This window comes from Argentina silus (genome assembly GCF_951799395.1).
Source record: "Argentina silus genome assembly, chromosome: 10".
Taxonomy (NCBI): Eukaryota; Metazoa; Chordata; class Actinopteri; order Argentiniformes; family Argentinidae; genus Argentina; species Argentina silus.
In genome coordinates, this window is record NC_139664.1 from 15,157,530 (window position 1) to 15,176,398 (window position 18,869).

The 18,869-nt window shown below is 41.1% G+C and overlaps 1 protein-coding gene across 1 annotated transcript in view; it reads left to right on the forward strand.

Moving 5' to 3' along the window:
* The window catches only part of LOC310810515 (CUB and sushi domain-containing protein 3-like), a gene marked incomplete at both ends in the record, with an annotated part of 91,006 nt that overhangs the window by 31,018 nt on the left and 41,119 nt on the right, over positions 1-18,869 (forward strand). Inside the window, 24 exons of the mRNA XM_083678305.1 lie at positions 173-250; positions 1,261-1,348; positions 1,600-1,724; positions 1,888-2,009; positions 3,755-3,858; positions 4,055-4,167; positions 4,301-4,483; positions 4,925-5,251; positions 6,046-6,240; positions 6,715-6,853; positions 7,376-7,563; positions 7,935-8,123; positions 9,346-9,462; positions 9,718-9,933; positions 10,515-10,703; positions 11,419-11,588; positions 11,845-12,001; positions 13,437-13,628; positions 15,082-15,208; positions 15,475-15,677; positions 16,109-16,300; positions 16,528-16,666; positions 17,399-17,586; positions 17,903-18,097. Coding sequence (XP_083534431.1) covers positions 173-250; positions 1,261-1,348; positions 1,600-1,724; positions 1,888-2,009; positions 3,755-3,858; positions 4,055-4,167; positions 4,301-4,483; positions 4,925-5,251; positions 6,046-6,240; positions 6,715-6,853; positions 7,376-7,563; positions 7,935-8,123; positions 9,346-9,462; positions 9,718-9,933; positions 10,515-10,703; positions 11,419-11,588; positions 11,845-12,001; positions 13,437-13,628; positions 15,082-15,208; positions 15,475-15,677; positions 16,109-16,300; positions 16,528-16,666; positions 17,399-17,586; positions 17,903-18,097 — 3,936 coding nt within the window. The remainder of the gene's footprint in view (positions 1-172; positions 251-1,260; positions 1,349-1,599; positions 1,725-1,887; positions 2,010-3,754; positions 3,859-4,054; positions 4,168-4,300; positions 4,484-4,924; positions 5,252-6,045; positions 6,241-6,714; positions 6,854-7,375; positions 7,564-7,934; positions 8,124-9,345; positions 9,463-9,717; positions 9,934-10,514; positions 10,704-11,418; positions 11,589-11,844; positions 12,002-13,436; positions 13,629-15,081; positions 15,209-15,474; positions 15,678-16,108; positions 16,301-16,527; positions 16,667-17,398; positions 17,587-17,902; positions 18,098-18,869) is intronic.

Below are 18,869 nucleotides of genomic sequence, written 5' to 3' on the forward strand. Positions count from 1 at the left end.
AATTATCAATGCAGTCCGTGTGATGTAACAAGGGTAATGGCCCATTTTCTGAGAAAAAGATGCAACCAAAAGCATTTATTCACGATATTCCTTATAGGGCAGAGTATTATTCAGCTAAACCAACACTATTTCTCCTCTCATCTAATACTGTAACTTCTTCTTTTTATCTAAGTGAAAAGCTCTGGAGAGCTTAAATCCAGAGGGGTAAAATTATTACCAGGGAAGGACAACAGTAACAAACTCTCTTTGAGTAAGTCTTTTATTTGTCTTATGCAAATGTTTCATTGTTTGGGCTTCTTTTGGTTTTTGCTGCATCATTTGGTAAGGGCATTAAGCTACAGTACTAGATTTGACAGAAGTCTAGTCCTTTGTCTTTCTGACACTCTAACGTCTCCTCCAGTCTTGGGATTCAGTGCTCTGTCAGAAAATGTGCTCTGTCTGCCGAGACCTACAGTATATATACAGTACATTGTCATCGAATCATAATTTCAATATTGCCAGCCTCAGAACCGTTTTCTCTCTCTGAATGGCCTAAGCAATACAAATGATTGAGCTTTAACCTCAGCCCCTATGTGTGGGCCAGTCAAGCAGGAGTGACCTCTTATTCTGGAGATGATTTGTGTACTCCTCAGATGAAATTAATGCATTTTAATAGCCCACTGAGCATCCCATTAACATAACATATTCCAAAATCTAAATTCAGTTTTATTCAACAATGCATTAAACACTTAGTGATAGCAGGTTATAATATTTATTACCTTTCATATCATGGAGTCTGCTTCTGAGAGGCATGAATTATGCATCAAGCTAAATTCTGAACCACTATATCCAATATATCAGTGAACAAGAAAACGGTATGAATAAATTGTACACACCAGGTGTGTTTGTATTGTACAGTACCATAACAATGTAATAATTGACTCTAATTAATTTAATCAAAAATAATGAATATCATAAGGGAAAGAGAAAGAACAATGTTAAACTTCCTCAGTTCAAAAATCTATTAGAAAGATTTATCCCAAGCACCTACAGTAGCTACTTCATTATGTATATGGAGTACCAGTGAATGCTTATTTAATGGCTCCTGTGTTGCAGTTGAATGTTACCTAATCCTTTTAGTCCCTTTTGGGCCACTGTACTGCATATTTTCTCCAATTGTCTTATTTGGGAGAGGAGTTCAATGTGAACTCCTGAATATAACAGTGCATATGTTCTTAGTTGTTGTTGTTGTCGTTGTTGTTGTGGTTGTTTCTTTTACAGTGAATGAAGGAGGAATTAAACAGGTGTCCAATTATTGTCCAGACCCAGGGGAGCCAGAGAATGGTAAACGCATGGGCACTGACTTCAGGTGAGCTCATCAGGAACTGAACAGCCTCAGAAGGATTCAGTTGTGCATAAAAACCCCTCTACTTCCGACATCTGTGGTTGAATCCCACATCTCTGATGTGATATCATATATATATAGATATAGATATTCCAGTTGATTTTAAGCTTATTTTATGTTAGACTACATGTATGTGTGTATGTGCCACTGGGCTTTTTTTAATTAATTTTTTTAGAAATTCATTCATTTGCATGAATGTTTGTTATGTTTTTAAGCATTGCAGCAACGGCTCAATTTACCTGTGATGAAGACCATGTGCTTCAGGGCTCCAAAACCATTACCTGTCAGAGGGTGGCGGAGGTGTTCGCTGCATGGAGCGACCACAGGCCTGTCTGCAAAGGTGAGTCTGGTGGAAGATCTGATAAATGGTTTGATTAAGACAGAGCCTGAGGATATATGCAAATTGTTGTATTCACTCTTACCTCTGTTAATATTGCATGATACCCAAATTAGAGAATTCTCTCTCTTTGAACGTTTGACTCTTTCTTTATTACTTCTTTCAGTGAAAACATGTGGATCGAATCTTCAGGGACCATCGGGTACTTTCACGTCTCCAAACTTCCCCATCCAGTATGAGAGTAATTCTCAATGTGTGTGGATCATTAGTGCAAGTGACCCCAATAAGGTATGTTCAAACCTTTATTTGTCAACATTGACATGATCCAACCACTCTGATGAGCTAATTATCATGTGTTATTGCTATTGGGATAATAATGCATACTGTTGATTAGATTGTTTTACACAAGTGTACTGCAGGTAAGGGGTGTCCATGTGGCCGCTGTAAGTGGCATGATACTATTATGTTGTGCATTTGGCATCAACAGATGCAACATTCGTAACATTTTACATGATTATGGTCCCATGGGGCAAAGAGGAGCATAATTCGATAAACGTCCCATCTATGGTACCGTTCTTCTTAATTCAAATTGCAGTAAGCCTCCTGCCTATGTCATGTTATATTTTGTGAGGTTTCTAGGTCTGATCGTTGACTAAAGAGAAGAGAATAGCCCTGTCACAGCCAGCAAAGATTAATAAAAGGGTAGACAGACAGGCAATTAATTATTTAGTTCAATAGAGAATCTGAAATTGCATCTTTGCATGATTGCTTCTCAATATCTGATTTGTGCTCTGAAGTGCACGTCAAGCCATGCCATTACTAATTTGTAAACTCTTCACTGAGAATCATTTGAAGGGGCTAAAAAATCTATGCCCTGCTTTTGGTGAGACGTCCAGTGCCCATGTTCACTCAGACTAATTATATCATTAGCCCATTTGTTTTTGACTTGAGGATTGATTAGTTGTTGGTGTTTGATTGCATTCCTTTTTCAACGATGTTTACTGTAATATACTGTAATACATAAATGAATGCGCTGAATTATGAGGCAGGTAAAGATGCTAGCTATGGCTTTTATAGCAGATCTAAGGCATAGTTTAAATGCAGTCAATTTACATGTGTATGATGTATTATGTATTCTAACTACATAGTCCCCTCACAGTAAAGCTTTATCCAAACACACTCTCAAAGGGGTGTTTATGCAAATGAACAGCTGTCAGTATGTCTATGTTTATGAATTTGATATGAGGTAAATGTTGAATGAGTCGCATCAGGGAACTTAACTTAAAACCATGGCATAAATGAGTTGGGCTAATTTTCTATGTATTTATTTTATTTCTATTTTGAAACATTGAGTACATGGATTATTTTGAAACATGGATTAGGTGTCATTAACCAGGTGCCTGTGTCAATCTATGGCCATTCATAACTAAAAGTAACAGTTTATGTTTGTTGGAAATGAGATAGATTTCTCTACATGTTTTGTCCAGCAAAGAATACACAAAGCACAGGCCTACCTGTAAGTTGACAGTGTATTTACGGATGTGCTTTTGACTGAAAAGGTTAATGACAGTTATTACTAGAGATGCACTGATCCGATACTGAGCATCGGTATCGGGTCAATAATGGCCTATAATGCTGCATCGGGATTCAGAGATAGGGAATGCTATTTACTGATCTAATGCCGTGATGCAAACTGTCACAAAAACGTGCGTCGTCGACTGGCAGCTGTACAGCTGAGATGACACGTAAGTGCGGTGCAGCAATAACAACCATGTCTGCAGATTTTTTTCACGCTTTAGACAGAGCCAGTAAAAGTGCTTGCTGCAAAATTTTCAAGGCGAGTGTTTTGAGGGGTGACAGTCGCATTTCACATTTAAAAAATAGTACTTTATTGGATTGGTACCCAAGGTTCCGTACTCAGAATCAGTATTGGCAATGAAAAGTGGTAATGGTGCATCCCTAGTTATTACCATAGCGCCATAAAATGTTCAATGAAAGATTATACAGTAATGGCAATCAATATCCTTCAATAGGTAATCCAGATAAATTTTGAAGAATTTGACTTGGAAATTGGATATGATTCACTCACCATTGGAGACGGAGGGGAAGTTGGTGACTCACGAACAATAATACAAGTGTAAGTATTCACGGTACAATGACATACTATAATAATCTTTAGGAACCAAGTTTGTTTAAGAACCTTTTTTCTAAATCTACAGCTTTACGTGCTAGGTGTTTCGGATCTGCTACTATTTTTTTGGATTAAACCGCTTTGATGAAGGGGGGATTGTGAGTCTGACAGACCTTTGGCTTTGTTGTCTCCTTATCTGCAGGCTGACAGGCAGCTTTGTCCCTGACCTTATTGTCAGCATGTCCCATCAGATGTGGCTGCACCTTCAGTCTGATGAGAGTGTGGGCTCTATCGGCTTCAAGATCAACTATAAAGGTACAAAGACTCTCAAAACTCCTCAGCTGGCCGGGACCCCCGACACATTCTTGTATCACCTACTGTCCCTTTAGAGATAATGATAAGAACTTTAAACCATCTGACCGATTCTATCCTATTTTCTTCCCAACAGAGATTGACAAAGAGAGTTGTGGGGACCCTGGAACACCCCTGTATGGGTTTCAGGAGGGCAGTGGGTTTCTTAACGGGAATGTGCTGCGCTTTGAATGTCAGTTTGGATTTGAGCTCATCGGAGAGAGGATGATCACGTGCCAAAACAACAATCAGTGGTCTGCTAATATCCCTATCTGTATATGTGAGTTTGAAATGTTTACCTGCATGGAATGGAGATAATACAACAATAGGGTAGCAATTACTAATGTATTGTGTACTGTAACTACTGTGTAATTACATGTTAATACAATGTTGTTACTAGAGTAATTGCATTGTTATAACAACGGTAAAAGAGCAACTTGATATAAGGTATTCCCCATGGTAGTTGCTGGAAATAGCATTTATAAAGTCAATAACAGCGAATACTATTCTAGTTTTGTACTTTTAGTACAATTTAAAAAAAGAGTATGTTACTTGTGCAGTATGAGCAGTTTCCTGGACACAGATTAAGCCTAATCCTAGACTAAAAAGCATTGTCAATGGAGATTTTCTATCGGAAATGCTATTTAGTCAAGGACTGGGCTTATTCTGTGTCCAGGAAATTGCTCCTATGTGTCTAACCTATTCCCTCCCTCTCCCTCAGTTCCTTGCTTCTCCAACTTCACGGCTGCCATGGGGACAGTGCTGTCACCTGACTACCCTGAGGGTTATGGGAACAACTTGAACTGTGTGTGGCTGATCATCTCCGAGCCAGGCAGCCGTATCCACTTGGCATTCAATGACTTTGACCTGGAGCCCCCGTACGACTTCCTGACGGTGAAAGATGGGGACCAGTCAGGCTCCTTTGTTCTGGGCCGTTTCTCTGGAGCAGAGGTGCCCTCTCACCTCACCAGCAACACTAACATCCTACAGCTTGAGTTCCAGGCAGACCACTCCATGTCAGGCCGAGGCTTCAACATCACTTACAGCAGTGAGTTCAGGAACATACAGTAGCTTACAATACAATAATAATAATAATAATAATAATAATAATAATATACTTTATTTGTATAGCACCTTTCATACATAAAATGCAGCTCAAAGTGCTTTACATTTGAAGCATTAAATCAAGAACAAATAAATGTGGCAAGAACAAATAAATATAACAGCATGGATGAAAATAAATTAAAACAAATTAGTAGAAATACATTTAATAAAATAAATAAAATAAAAACTTATTTAGGGGATAAAGCACAAGCTAAAAATGGGTTAGCTAAAAACCTTCCAGTAGAGGTATGTTTTAAGCTATTTTTTTAAAATGTCCTCAGAGCCTGCCTGTTTGATATACATGGACAGGGCGTTCCACAATTTTGGTGCATAATACCTAAAAGCAGCTTCCCTGCTTCATTTGTGGAGTACTTTGGGCACAATTAAACGACCAGCATTGAAGGATCTAAGGGCTTTTTGTGGTTGATAGGATGTTAAAAGGTCAGAGGTGTATGAAGGTGCTGTGCCATTAAGAGCTTTGTAGGTAATTAAAAGAACCTTAAAAACAATGGCACTGGAAGATCTATTGTCCTTAGTAACGTCCACAGCCCTCCCTAAAGAGGCTATTGTTAGACTGAGCTATACAGTAATGTAGCTGTGTAAGATTTCTCTTTTCTTTTCTCACAGACAGCCACATTTTCTTTCTTCCTTATCTCTTTCTGAAAGGCCTGATTTCTCATTCAAAGACACAAGTACTCACTATATCCTGCTCTTTTTTTCTCTCTTCAACTCTACAAGCGTTCGGACACAATGAGTGCCCCGACCCTGGCATCCCTCTCAATGCCCGGCGCTTCGGCGACAGCTTCCAGTTGGGCAGCTCCATATCGGTGGTGTGTGAGGAGGGCTTTATCAAGACGCAAGGCACGGACACCATTGTGTGTCAGCTGGAGGACAACAAGGTCATGTGGAGCGGACCTATTCCCAAGTGTGAAGGTACCGGATAATGAGTTTCTATGGTTTTACTGGATTATTCACAGATGATATGTTGGCATTGTCAGAATGTATCTTATTGTACAGTATCTGCTCAAGAACAAGAGGGTGTGCCATGTAGTAGGCTATGTGTGAAACAAAAAGCAGTTCAAATAAGACCAGAATTCTTCTTATCCACTAGCTTTTCAATAATCCCTTCAATAAACCCCCCTCTGTATGTTAGGGCTGTTGTTTTGGAGAGGTTGTGGAGAGGTGTCTGTTTTTTTTGTTGTTTTTTTTATTGTGGGGAGGTTATTTGCAAGGTGAGTTCAGTACAGTAGTCACGGTATCCTTCCTTGATCCACTGGCTTTTCAATGACCTTTCCTCTAGATTTCATTCTGTATGTTGGTCATGTTGTCTTTGTTTTGGAGAGGTTGTTTGGGAGGTGAGTTCTGTACAGGATAGTAACTCCATCCCTCCTTCACTGATCCCTGCAGCTCCCTGTGGGGGCCACTACTCTGCCCCTACTGGAGTCCTCCTGTCCCCAGGGTGGCCAGGCTACTACAAGGACTCTCTCAGCTGTGAGTGGGTCATAGAGGCTGAGCTCGGACGCTCCGTCAAGATCAGCTTTGACAGGTTCGTATGACAACCTGGTATTTCAACAGTCCGTTGAAAATGATGTTCTCTGAATTCAGGGGAGGCAGAATTTTGGTGCAGTTTTGGTGTTAAAGTATTGTTGGGGTTTCTTTGTATGGATACTTCTAAATACACTGCAATGTTTTTCTAATTTACATTAATGCCGTAGATGAATAGCCTTTCTCACATTAACTGTCTCTGAAGACTTTTACTAGATGTTATTGATGATGGGATTGACAGTTCTGGCTGACGTCATTGTTTTTATGCTGTGAAGCCTGGAAGGCAAGACCAGATCTATGCCTTGTCAGATTTCTAAGAAACACATTGATCTTATCTCCATAAAATAATTGGAGCAATTGCAGTTTGAGGCATTATTCCCGCCAGCATGAAATATTTAATGTTAGAGAGGTCTTGTGGTGTGGATGGATGTGGACGGAACAGCAAATGCCTTCGTACTGTGAAATTAATGTATCCGTATCGAAAGAATTATGTGTGTTCTCTCCTCGCTTCCTTGTGTGGCAGATTTCAAACAGAGCTGAGCTATGATTTCCTGGAAGTTCACGATGGTCCTAACCTGCTCTCGCCTCTGATTGGCTCCTTCAATGGAACCCTGGTGCCTCAGTTCCTTTTCAGCAGCAGTAATTTCATCTACCTGCTTTTCACCACAGACAACAGTCGCTCCAACAGCGGCTTCAAGATCTTCTATGAGAGTGAGACAGCAAGTTCCATCTGTGGATGTTCTAAGAATGTTTTTGTGACGGTTATTGTAGCTTCTACAGTTTGCTTTTGACAGGTCGTCTGTATAAATGAAAGTGAATAAAAAGGTACAAGACCTATAGATAGAATCTCTGCCTCAGCATGCCTCCATGCAGTGGCTATACATCATAATGATGTATACAGAAATGATATAATGATGATAATGATTAGGATGAGGATGATGATGATGATGATAACGATGATGATGATGATGATGATGATTGACGATTACTATGAATTCTCTCTGTGTCAGATTTTAAGGGGATTTCAAGGGGAACTGTAATGTAAACTCACTCACTGACTCACCTGCTCTGGCTCTTTCCAGTTGTAACGTTGGACACAACCTCCTGCATGGACCCAGGTATCCCTGTCAATGGCGTTCGCTATGGCTACGACCTGGCCATCGGGTCCACAGTGTCATTCCAGTGTGAACTAGGATACAGGCTGAGTCACGAGGAGCAGCTGGTCTGTGAGAAGAACCACTGGTGGAGCCATCCACTCCCCACATGTGATGGTATGTCATGTCATATAATGTTCTGAATGTTCTCCATAGAACTCCGAAGTGAAGAACAACCCTGCCTTCGTACTCTCTCTCTCTCTCTCTCTCTCTCTCTCTCTCTCTCTCTCTCTCTCTCTCTCTCTCTCACACACACACCCCCACACACACACACACACACACACACACACACACACCCACACACACACACACACACACACACACACACACACACACACACACACACTTAACTGAATCAAAGATTACAAGATTATTGTGTCCCCCAGTATCCATGGTGATCGGGTGACTTTACATGGCTTGTTTTTGTCAGTTGTGTCTGAGAAAACTACAAAGGACTGATTATTCCACTGGTGTAGTAGAACATCAGCCATGCACCTCTCTGTAGTGTAAATTCTAGAACGGTGTGTGCCAGGAAGTAGGGAGCATAACTGAGCATGTGATGTATTGTTGTGTGCTACTGTACTGTCTCTAAGGTCCCCCAACCTCAGCTCAAAATCTTACCATATAAAATCCTTAGTTAGGTGTGCCAGACAGTAACTAGTTGGCTCACTTCCCAATCAACTTCTGATACAAGTCTTGCCAAGTCTGCTTGCTCATCCACTTTTAATGACTTTATGTAATTCTGGCTCATTAATAAAATCATTTGGGGGGGGTCAGACTTCATGCAGTGTGTTTGCCGGGGGGGCCTAATGATAAAGGGGTGGCAGGGCTCTGCAGCTGTAGACCCCCAGGCACCACCACGATCCTCCTAAAACTCTGCGTGACATTCATTATTTAGAAAATATGTATTCCAGCAATGACTTCAACTGCTAATATTTGTCTGTTTGAGGCGTTTTTCGGAGGCATCTCACAATGTTGGGTGTAATACCACCTGGTTTCAAAGGCCACACACCAAAATGCTCAGTGACAGAACATTTTGAATGTGAATTGTGCTATTTACAAAGCAGTGCCCTTTAAGTGAGATGACCTTTTGTGAACACAATGACAGCCAAATAAGATGTTGCTGGGTGTGAACAATACCTAATTAATCTAGTTAACCTTCAACAGGCTTTGACATTAACCTGTTGGCCCATCAGCCAATGAGCACGAGCATTACCTCATTAACTCCCCTTGATGAAATAAAAAGCTCAGCAATAGATTATGTCAATATAACTGGCATTCAGGTGGTCATATCAATGAGTTGACTATTGTCATTTCTCCCCCGCCATTGTTGCTGCAGCTTCCTGCGGTGGAGATGTGAGAGAGCCTGGTGGTATTATACTGTCTCCTGGATACCCAGAACTCTACCCCAACTCTCTCAACTGCACCTGGACTGTAGAAGTTAGCCACGGCAAAGGTAGGAACGCAACACACTCAACTCATCTTTGATATTCACAAGCCTTAACATAACAAAGCTTTCAAATACATTCTCATCTCAATGGTAGAATTACAGGGTTTTGTAATTTCCACTTTGTGTCCAATAAATTACTTTTTAACAATGTTTTACCTAACCTTTCACATAGGTGTTCTTAATGATGTGAGGAAACTATGCCTTTGTGACATTTTGGTTATGACAACTTATCTGGTGATCTGACATTTATTTTCTACTAAGGTGTCCAGTTCACATTCCACTCCTTTCATCTGGAGGATCACCATGACTACTTACTGATCACAGAGAATGGGAGCTTCGCCCAACCTTTGGCTCGACTCACCGGCTCTGAACGCCCAGCCCAGGTCAACGCTGGCCTCTATGGCAACTTCAAGGCTCAGCTCCGCTTCATCTCTGACTTCTCCATATCGTTTCAGGGATTCAACATCTCATTCTCAGGTAAAAGGAGAGAATGAGAGATTGCCCACATTCAATGATAGGATCACAAGTGCTAAGCCCTCTAAAGCAGGAGCAAAGTATCATGTAAGGAGCAATTTGCCTGGTAGGATGAGAACAGGCTTTAGATGGACTATTCTCCCAGGATAGATAATTCTGATCCAGAGAGGTCAAGTATTAGGTGTCTGACAGCGATGGTAGTGATCGTGTCGGAGGGCGTGTAAGATGAATATCTTGAGTAAGGACTACTCCACTGAGCGAGGGGAAGGGGAGAGGGTAGGATGGAGGGAGAGAGGGAGAAAGAAAGAGAGTTGGCTTTTTATAACAGCCTGCCTGGTGCTCACTGAAGTGAGGCATAACTTGCGCAGCAATGAATATTCATAAAAAATATCTGATTGTGTGGTGTGTGCTGTAATTAACACCTATAGATTGCCCGATTATGATTCCTCTTTTGACCTTTTACAACCTTTGATCAGATTGACAAGGTTGGGTAATGTCTCCCCCATTTCTTCAGAGTTGAATAAGCATCATGTTTTCACGGGACTCCTTCCCTCCATGTGACAGTGCTGTTTTGGGTTCCTCAGAGTACAATCTGGAGCCCTGCGAGGACCCCGGAACGCCCAGATTTGGCTGGCACACAGGCGACAGCTTTGGCATTGGGGACACTCTTGCTTTCTCCTGCAACACAGGGTACCGCCTACAGGGGGCGAGAGAGATTGTGTGCCTGGGAGGTGGTCGCCGGATGTGGAGTGCCCCTCTGCCAAGGTGTGTGGGTACGTGGTCAGCTGCTTTCATTTGCTTATTGGGTCTCTGTGTGATTTGGTACTGTATCAGTGATGTGTTATACTGTGTACTGTACTGTGAGTCTCGTCTCTCCAGGCTTTGATCCGCAAGCTAACTGTAGTTGGGGAGAGGCTTGGAAACAGAAGCAAATATATACACTGTATTCCTGACCTGTAGCGACTTGCATTGTGAATGATTCATGAAGTTTGAAGGAATCTATACTTTTGTAATGACAAGTTTGTTTTAGTACTGTACACAACAAAGATGTTGGTGTACTGTGTATATATATATATATATATATATATATATATATATATATATATATATCTCAGTGTCTTCCTTTTTTAGTGTGCATTTTGCTGTTGGCTTTTACTGCTGAGATGATTCAGAGCAAAAGATTTCCTTCCATATTTTAACAACAAAAATGTCTGTAGAGCTTTATTTTGGCATGAGGTTTAAAAGTAAGCGTCTTAGGAATCAAAGCTACAGTACAAGGATTTTAGATGTGTAGTCAGTCTTGGGGATGTTTTTTTTTAATGCTTTTTATATTAATTATGATGCTGTAGCATCAAAGGCAGAGATATTTTTTTAACAAATGAGTTATGGATTCTATGTGCCATTAGACCTTGAGCTCTTTCACTGACAATTATATAGCTAGGAAATGAGTTCTTGTTATGACACATTGTGTATCTTATCTTCTTCCAGCTGAGTGTGGCTCAACAGTCTCCGACAATGAAGGAGTTTTGCTGTCGCCAAACTACCCGATGAACTACGACAACAGCCATGAGTGTGTCTATAGCATCCAGGTTCAGGCAGGGAAGGGCATTAACATCTCTGCCAGTACATTCCAACTCGCACAAGGTGACATTCTCAAGGTAAAAATCACCACTGCTTTCTTTGTTAGAATGTTCATTGAGTCTAGTCATTGTGGGTCTAGCTGTACATGTTTACCCTTGCTAGAATCGATTCATCCTTAGATACATATCTGAAGCCATACTAACATGATTTGATATTAATTTTGACCCGTTACATTTATAAACTACTGATAAACTTAATTGGTTTAGCACCTTTTCAAACACATTGTCACTGTGCTGTACAGGTACAAATGTCTAATGTCATTCTTCCCTGCAGGTATATGATGGGAAGGACATAGCAGCACCTGTCCTTGGCACCTACACAGGCTCCTCAATGCTGGGCCTATCACTCACCACCACCTCCAACCAGCTGTGGCTGGAGTTCTACTCAGACCAAGAGGCTACAGCAGGAGGCTTCAGAATGATTTACTCCAGTGAGTAACCTTTATTTCTCCTGTGTTTTAAAAGTAATGATTTTCATAAGCACAGTGTGGGGCCCTTGTAGTAGAAAATGCCTTTCGTGCAATAATTGTCCTTGCTTCTACTGTACCTTGTTAAAAGTTTTGAAATAGCTGGAGAAATTAGTGTTGTGGAGGTTTCTGTGTGGGTTGCAGTAGGATATATGTGGGTGCATACCTAATTGGCCTACTGTGCTGTTGGTAAATGTTTTTTATTTCCCATTTCTATCTCCAACAGTCTCCACTGTGTTTTACCCTAAAGAAAGTTCCTTACTAAGACAAGCAAACAGGACATGATACATGACTTACAGTAGCTACTTCAAACAATGCCATACAGGTGGTAACTGCTACCTCATACCAAGTCATGGTGATTGGTTTAATTCATTTCAAAGAAATGAGATATAATAATACATCATAAATAAGATATTGCTGGGTAGGTAATTATTGTACCGTATAACAATGTGATATCTAAGGACATATCAGATGAACAATGCACTGAAAAAGGTATAGTGTAACCAAGGTTTAATAGTATTTTTCAACACGGGGACATTTTATTTTTGATATATCCCTTTAGTCATTTGAGCTGAGATGAACACATGTCCGTTAGTGTGGGATTTGACTAATGTGTGAGCGCCCTAGAGGGTACGAAGACGGTGTGGTGGTTAACTTAAATCTTGTCTGAACATGAAATCTGATCATGTTTTCATGGCTCTTAGACCAAAGTGTGGAGGTAATTTTCTAAATGTAGGCAGTAACAGTTGTGATTTATTGTGGGCATGACACTTGTAATACTGCCATAACATCTGGCATGGGCTTGGGGACTGCTGGGAGTGAATGATATAAATCTGCTCTGCCGGGTTTATGTACCGTTTGCTGCTGCCGCATAGCAGGACAGCTTCTTCATTTACAACCGGGGTGGAGGAGCTAGACAAAAACCATGGTCAAGATACAGCCCAAGACTTAAGAGTTATTGGAACGTTCCTCTATTTGCGCAGTGTTTTTATTTTTTCATTCTTATGAGGGTCCGTACAATCCCTCAATCCTGGTAAATGTTCACACTCAATTGAGCACTTAATTGGTTAAGTCTAATTGTGCTCTCTGTCCAGAAAGACTCTTTTACTGCCAAGTAGTATAATGGGACTTTAAGTTCAATCCTCATCTGTGCTCAACCGGAAATTAATTCCATACCTCAATCAATATGTCTTTACAATGCAGATGAATTAGAATATGTCTCTGTGTTGCATTATGGCTGTTCTCCAATAAAAAGACTTACTAGTTAAAAAATGCTGACGTGTAGTTTTCTCTGTGTGTGTGTGTGTGTGTGTGTGTGTGTGTGAATACGCGTGTGTACACGTGTCTAGGAGTCAGCCATAATGATCCAACTTGTTTTCACTCTATTTTTCTCTCCTAGGTTTTGAACTCTCCCACTGCGAGGATCCAGGAGTGCCGCAGTTTGGGTTCAAAGTCAGCGACCAGGGTCACTTTGCTGGCAGCGCCATCACGTATGGGTGTGACCAAGGTTACACCCTGCATGGCAGTGGCATACTGAAGTGCATGACTGGCGAGAGAAGGGCATGGGACAACCATCTCCCCTCATGCATAGGTAATCCCCCTCTCTCTCTGGCAGCTGCTATTAGTATGCAGTCCAAGCACACAGTCAACATTGCCATGCTCAGTGTTAATCCTAAGGATTTAGTCCTACATGATTCCCACTTAATTGGACTGTGTTAAAAAACGCACTGCTTTTCATTTCGTGAGAGAATACAAATGGCTCTAAATGTTTAGTTATGAATAATTGATCTCAGAGAATGTTCTTGATGCGAGCTAGTCTTTGTGTCAAATAACAGCATCGTCTTAAAGTGATCCGGAGAGCAGTGAGGTTTTTTTTGGTTTTTGTCATCCCTTTGGAGTTTGTCGCTGTATTGATGAATGATTTTTCTTTGTTACAAGTAGATGGGTAATCAGTCAGAGATATACAGAACATACATACTGTCGAGATATCACTTTTAAATTCAATGCATGCAGAGCCAAGAGGAAAATATGAAAAGCTATTACCTGCAATTTGCTTGAATCCAGTCGGTGTTGTAGAGCTGTGTCTTTCCAATGTCTAGCCGTGATGGATTATGGTAAAGATTGATTTATAAATTCTGGACGTGTGCAGAATTGCTTAATAAAATGCCACCAGGAACTCGGCCTCCTTTTCTTATACATATGTATTTGTTCAACAACAGGTTCAGTGTGGTCCTACTGTATCAGTGGAGGCTGGTGGAGGTAGAAATCATAGGATGGGACTCTTCCTATATACTTGCTTTTGCATACAGTGCAATGCATACAGTGTGATTAATTGTTAAACATTGATGTTTATAGATAGAACGATCATCATATTGATACTGACACTCATTATTTCTGGTTTGAATAGCAAGTGGGGGGTTCCAGCAGCTAAAGTATGTTTATGGTCCACTGTGGAGGAGATGGCTCGCTGCTATGATGATGATATCTGCTATTTGATGATATCTGCTATGGTCCGCTGAAGCCGGCTTGTAATGTAATTTTCTCATTAATTAACTGGGGAGTGTTTGTGATATAGTTAGTTACATGAGTTACAAGAGAATATATGTGGTAACACATTCAGGAGTCATTGCTATGTGTGACTGTCTCCTTCCCCCAGTGCTGGACCAGCCTTGTGTGTATTTTATGGACAGCCTTTGAAAGTTAATTGATGGTGCCATTAGGAGGGATGCTTAGGGAAAATTAGTTTTCCATTCTTGAGGGATTGGAGTATCTTGGCCACTGTTGCAGTTCCCTAACCAGGTAAAAGAGTGAGAGAAGAGGTGTGCTTAGGGGAGGGATTTAACTGGTATCTATTTGTATTCATTTATACATTCTGTCTCATGCAGAGCCGTTTATACATAGAGTATATCTCTATGGCTCTGGTCTATTGTGGACACTGCCTGTACTGTATTCTCTGTATGTTGACTGTGTCTTTCCCTCTATGCTGCTGTTTTCATAGTCTTTGTTGACATGGTTGTGTTTGCCTGTTTGTGGTCCATGTGCAGCGGAATGTGGAGGAAGGTTCAAAGGAGAATCAACTGGGCGCATCCTGTCACCGGGGTATCCCTTCCCTTACGACAACAACCTGCGATGTGCTTGGACCATCACAGTCAACTCTGGCAACATTGTCAGGTACTTCACATGGGGAAAGACATTTAGTCATATGAATACATTACAAAACATATATTAAGAATGTGTTAGTCAATTTCGAGGTCCATATAGTATACAGCTAAAACATCAAATAACTGACATTCATTAAAAACCATCAAGTGAAGTTACATTTAAATCATGGATTCACATATTTTTTTATTGTGGTACTGTAGATTGACTTTGTTCCAAGTTAGGATGGAAAACAGGAATTTCATGTAATTTCTAATCAGATATATTCTAACATCTAGCCTCCAGTTCCTGGCGTTTGACACAGAGGCGTCCCATGACATCCTGAAGGTGTGGGACGGGCCACCGGAGAACGAGATGTCCCTGAGAGAGGTGAGCGGATCCCTGCTGCCCGAGGGCATCCACAGCACCCTCAATGTGGTCACCATCCAGTTCGAGACCGACTTCTACATCACCAAGTCTGGCTTCGCTATCGACTTCTCAAGTGAGTCTTTATACAACGCAGCATTTACTTCCATTGTTGTTGATCTGAAATTGTTCCGTCAATACTTGGTATATTGGGAGTTGGCGATCCATCAAAGGCTTAAACCTGTGTTTCCAATTTCCTAATCCATTGTTTGGACACACTCTGGGTTTGCAGGTTTTTATTCTAGCCAGAATCACATAATTACAAGGCCCCTTATGAGTTGTGTCTGATGTGTACTGTAAGTGATCGGCTAAAGCAAAAATATGAATATATTCTAGGGTTACGGTCTACCCGAATTGTTTGGGATACATGTCATGTCTTAAAAACAATCCAAATATTTATCCAGTTACTATTTCAATCAGTTATTCACTCCACCTGTTTTTGATACTGAGGCACTTCAGTACATTGAAGAGTATGTAAAGCCATTTGTCCTGGGTGTGTGTTGACAGGTTCCGTGGCGACAGCCTGCAGAGATCCTGGGATGCCCATGAATGGCAGTCGTAATGGTGAGGGGAGAGAACCAGGTGATACCGTGACCTTTTCGTGTGACCCAGGATATGAGCTGCAGGGAGAGAGCAAAATCACCTGTATTCAAGTGGAAAATAGATATTTCTGGCAGCCCAGCCCTCCAAGCTGCATTGGTGAGAATTTACATTAAATATAGTACTGCTGTGTGTCTCCAACAGTGTTGTGGTCGATTCTATTTCAATTCTTTCAAAAGAAGCTTCCCATTTTCAGCATATTGAGAAATCATTGAAAATAAATGCCCCATTTTGTCATTTGGATTTACCTCCTGAGCTGACTGAATTGAAAATGAATTGACCCCAATCTTGATTTGATAAGCAAAATCCTGTTTCTTAAAATCCAGCTCCATGTGGGGGAAATGTGACAGGCTCAACTGGATTCATCCTGTCTCCAAACTTCCCACACCCCTACCCTCACAGCAAGGACTGTGATTGGCTCATAGCTGTCCACTCAGACTATGTCATATCACTGGCATTTATCAGGTAAGATGTAGAATTGGATTGTTATATTCATGGTCCCAGTCACACTGTCAAAATAGTGATTTTTTTTATTTTTTATAGTGAATAAAAATTACACATTCTTCTCAGACTTCTGGAGGCTGATGGAGGGAGAAAGAAGGGCTCATTGTAATGCATGGAATGGTGTCCATTCCTCATTCCATTCCATGCATTCCAATCAGCCCGTCCTCTGACGTCTACCTTCACAGGCCTCCCCTGCTTTACATGACTGCTAGAGCGAGCACAAACTGTGCCCTCCTATGGGGACACAAAACAAGGAAGAAGTTATGATTTGAAATTGCTGTTGTCTTGATTTGACTAAAAGTTAATTATCTCGAAGCTATTTACATTTTTGTCATAAGCCAAGCTCATTAGTTTGAAAACAACAGCATCCCTCTCGCTGCAGAATGTGATTTGATATAGACTACAATAATATGAAATGCCTTTTCTCAGTACACGTACTTTGCCATTGCCTTTTGGGAGAATCTCTGGCACCACAATGTCGTAACAATTCAATCTCTTCTCACCTCTTGGGGGGGACTTTTTCATTTTGTCATTCTTTGTCTGAAGTGCAAGAGGCTTAGATAACTCACTAAGGCTGTGCAAATTCACGATTTGTAAAACCAAAAATGCTTTTGAAAGCTCTCACTCACGTCACAGGTTAAAACATTGCTGAAACAATTTTAACAATTTATGTCGATTTGTTTTCTTTTTCAGTTTCAGTATCGAGCCCAACTATGATTTCCTGTATATATATGATGGGCTGGATAGCAACAACCACCTCATTGGTAGTTTTCAGGACAGCAAACTTCCAGAGAAAATTGAGAGCACATCCAACTTCATGCATCTGGCCTTCCGGAGTGATGGCTCAGTGAGCTACACAGGCTTTCACTTGGAATATAAAGGTAGGTGAGGGATTATAGTTCAACTCTCTAAGTGTTTGCTTTCTAATATAGCTGCAGTTCAGAATTTGTATTCTGATACATGTTTTGTTCTTTCCCTGATTTGAATTGCAACTGTGAGAAAAGACTCACTTGGCCTCATTTGCTTTATGTAAGGGGCAGGAATCATCTATTTTGTAATGCAAATATAGCTTTATTAATCCAGCTTTCTTTCCTGATCAAACATTCATACTCATTATATTGTCACAGAATTCTGTCCTAATTAGAGATCTTTCTTCCTTGACATTTATTCATTCTAAATACTTTGTTCTCCGCACAGCTAAGCTACGGGAGGCTTGCTTTGATCCGGGCAGCGTGATGAATGGGACCAGATTGGGGAACGACTACAAGTTGGGATCCATGGTGACATTCCACTGCGAGGCCGGCTACTTGTTACAGGGACACTCCACTCTGACTTGTATTATGGGCAACAGCAAGAGACCGGAGTGGGACCGCGCCAAGCCCAGCTGTCAAGGTGAAGCAACCATCCATCACTTATAGCACAGTAACACTAACCAACAACAGTGTTGGGTTGTTTAAGCTGAGGGGAAGCAACAGTGTCAGTTTGAATATGGCCGAGAGGAAGGTTTATTCTATTCCGTTCAATTGACTTAGATGCTCTATTGAAGCGACATGAACTGTCCATGTATGCATGAACACACAGTGCACCTTCGCCGATGGTCTCAACTCCTTTAATTCCTTCTCGCAGTGACCACATATGATTCATTACATGGCTTGTGCTTTTTAAACAACCCAACCTGGATTTATCTTGTCGGCCTCAGCTCTCTTTTCCAGCCTAGCTGGTGACGGATGCATTGTGTCCCACATGGACATTGAGCAGCTGGTGACGGCTTCCCTCTGACAAATGAGTCTGTCTTTGTTTACTGTACACAGTCCTCTCTCTCTACCCACCTGCTGAGTCAGTCCAGGAGGTCTGAGGTTCCACATTAAAAGCCTCTCAGCAATTACGGGAATTGTTAACAGCTTAAGATATGAGTTGAGTTGATCCTGCAGGTGTTAACCTTCTGTACTGTATGGACTAAGTAGTCACTTAGACTATCACGACAGTGAAAAGTGTGAAATTTAAAGTGAAATAAACAGGAGGAGGAAGCTCCATAAATGGGTACTGTGTTTCTGCGTCATGTAAATGTTGCCAAGGTAATCTGGGGAAGAGTGAGTTTGATTTTGTTTTGCATTGCATTGAGGGAAGTTGCAGTATATCTCCCCATTTTGGACATTATGCTGGA